Source organism: Grammomys surdaster, unplaced genomic scaffold (assembly GCF_004785775.1).
Source record: "Grammomys surdaster isolate TR1022 unplaced genomic scaffold, NIH_TR_1.0 125323, whole genome shotgun sequence".
NCBI classification, from domain to species: Eukaryota; Metazoa; Chordata; class Mammalia; order Rodentia; family Muridae; genus Grammomys; species Grammomys surdaster.
The window spans coordinates 360,553-363,497 of record NW_021620200.1 but is presented as its reverse complement, the minus strand read 5'-3'; the positions used below and the strand labels follow the sequence as shown (position 1 = coordinate 363,497).

At 42.9% G+C, this 2,945-nt stretch overlaps 1 protein-coding gene across 1 annotated transcript; it reads right to left on the bottom strand.

The window, feature by feature from the left end:
- Positions 1-840: 840 nt before the first annotated feature.
- LOC114637502 (sodium/glucose cotransporter 1-like) lies at positions 841-2,213 on the bottom strand. The gene is made up of 2 exons (XM_028785696.1): positions 2,112-2,213; positions 841-1,464 (listed from the first exon to the last, which is right to left on the bottom strand). Exons 1-2 carry the CDS (start codon positions 2,211-2,213, stop codon positions 841-843), a joined length of 726 nt encoding a protein of 241 aa, XP_028641529.1.
- Positions 2,214-2,945: the final 732 nt, after the last annotated feature.

Below are 2,945 nucleotides of genomic sequence, written 5' to 3'. Positions count from 1 at the left end.
AAAGAGTCCCTCATGGCACAAGGAATAAGTGTTAAGAAAAGGGATCTTAAAAGATTCTTAAGGAACTGAGTGATACGCAACAGCATCCATATTGTAAGTCAGAGCTTCGAGTTCAATGAAGCTATTCTCTTTCCTATTAAAAGCTTTCCTCTAGAGAGATAATCTTCAGTTCAAAAGAGCCTGAAGTTTGGAAAACACAATAGAGTCTACAAATAGGGTAAAGAGTTAGAGGAAGCATAAAATGCTATGTCTATCTTATAGCTCCCAGACAGACTTTTATATTCCAAATACTGGGGACAAAACAAACTATATATCATATGCTGTTAAATCATATACAATAATACTTCTGGAATCCAAATAAGACATATGAAATTAAGCCCTTACCTGCTGGGGGCCAAGACTCCCTTCTGCCTAGGAGCAAATATCACTTAAGCAAACAGCCTGAGTTAAGGAATACTTTATTGCCCTTCTGCCTAGGAGAAAATGTCAGTTAAGTAAACAGCCTGAGTTAAGGAATATTTTATTGCCCTCCTGCCAGGGAAAAATTATTAATCAGATAAGCAACTCGAGCTGAGAAATGTTTTAATTGACTTCTTTTTTTTTAAACTATGCTCATTTTTATTCTCATTATAATCAATACTTCCTTTTTTAAACCATATGGAAACAGTATTCCTTGTGACAACCAGCATCTTATATCATCATTTCGAAGCTGTGTAAGAATAACCCCCCCACACACATGGACTGAGGAAAAAAAACCAAACGATAGTTTTATGTCAAGTATTAACAGCCTACATTCCGGGAAGTCAGTCACTGACATGGCGACTGACATGACCAGACACTTCACCTGCCAGCTATCATGAGCTCTTTCTCCGTGGCGGTGGGCCGAATCCAGGTGTAAATGTTCAGCATGAACAGGGCGCTGGAACTGTTGAAAATGCACGTCAAGGATGACATAAGGGAAGCGCACACTGTGGACAGCATAAAACCTTGCAGGCCAGGAGGCATCACTCCTAAGACCAACACTGGGTAAGCCAGGGCGCTACAGCCGGTTACTTGGCCACAGAATTTCTCGCATTCCGAAGGTACGACGCATGCCACTTGATCTGGGAACAGGATACGGCTGATCATGCCCGGCATCACCATGAGGAACATAGGCAGCAGCTTTAAGTAGCCACACAAGAGGCAGCCACTTTCCATATGAAGCCTGCTCTTTCCTGCCAGAAACCGCTGGACAGAAACCTGATCAGCACACCCATAGAACAGAGAGACAGTAGTGGCTCCTAAGATGAGCCCGGGCCAGGGGATGTCACCAGAGACACAGCTTCGGAAGATATGGAAAGCATCCTGGCGAGGCGTGTAACACTCTGGATTGGCAGTCCAGTTCCCCTGCTGGATCTTACTTGGGATGGCTTCCGAGTACTTGTTCACCAGCTCCTGATACCCTCCCACTTCATAAAAGGCAGTCTTCCGGAGGACCCTGGCTTAGCTGACATTCCCTGTCTCCTTGAGGATTACACACAAGCTCCTTGCTGGGCTAGAGAGAATATACTCTAGGATTCTGCTGAAGATGTCAGAAGTATTACTTCCTTCCTCTGGGTTCTCCTTAGTGCAACATCTGGGATGTCTTCTGTCTACCTGGTCAATTCATAACCCTGGATCCAGCCATGCCTGAAGGCAGTGTGCTCCTGGGATTTTTATCCATAGAAACTCTTAATTAACTTCTTACTTGTGAGAAAATATTTAGATAAGTAATTTGGGCTAGGAATTCTTGTGGGCTTAGAGAACTTTGCAATTACAGGATGACCCTGGACCCTGACTGCTAGATGACCCTCCTGCCTACCTGCCTTTAAAACAGAAACCCGAACAATAAAGTCTAAGCACTTGATCAGACATTCAGACTTGTGCTTCTTCCTTGTGTCTTTTGACCCATCTTTCACCTCCCCTTTCCTAGGGTCTCATCGAATCCCCGAGGGCTGGGGCATCTTGGCACCCGATGTGTGCCCTTTGGGTAGGGGTCTAATTGAACGTTGGTTGCTTCTACAAGCATAGGATCCGTGCTTCTCTGAGGGGAAGAAAGTAGATCCGGTTGTGATCACCGCAGAGTCACCCACCTGTGAAATTGATCCGGTGAAGGTAAGACGAAGCAATGCAATTATGGGACAAATGTTGAGCAAACATGATTTGTTATTAAAGGGTCTCAAAGAGTCCCTCATAGTACAAGGAATAAGGGTTAAGAAAAAGGATCTTAAAAGATTCCTTGAATTCATTGGTGGTGTTTGTCCATGGTCTCCCCAAGAGGGAACTATTGATGACAAAATGCTAAAATGAAAAGTTAGACCTTGAGAATGAAAGGAAGAAAGGGCTAAGCAGTTGTCCTCTCTCAGGTGTGTTAGCAAAAGAAAAGGAAAAGCCTATTTCAGAGCCCTCCTGGGAGCAGGAAAGATTCAGGAGAAGCAGTGGCTCCTGCCAGAGAGATTCTTAGCTATGCTTCCTCTGTCTATTGTCTGTCCTTGGCGCCCCAAATTTGTCCACGTATGTCAACTGTCTCTCTTTGTTTCTTTGTTTAAATGATTGTTGTTATGTTTCATGTTCAAAAGAAAAATGATTAAAACGGATGGCCATTCACCCCTTGATTTAGTTTAAAACTTGCTTAAAAGGTAATCTCAATTTACACAACAGAAGCTGATAAATAAGTTTCCCTGCTCTGTGGCTGGGAGTAAGGCACAGCAGGAGGAATCCTGGCAAGAGTGATTATTTGCATAAGCTGCTCTTGGAGGGGCCAACAGCTTTTTGACTTCCATGGTAAAGAAATTGATGGCTTTTTTCCTAGAAAATTTCTGTGACAATGTTTATTGGTTTATTGAGTTCAACAATTGACAAGGTGCTTGTCTATTGAAATTACAGCTTTAAAAAAAGTAAGAAAAATTTGTTTAGATAAAAGAATA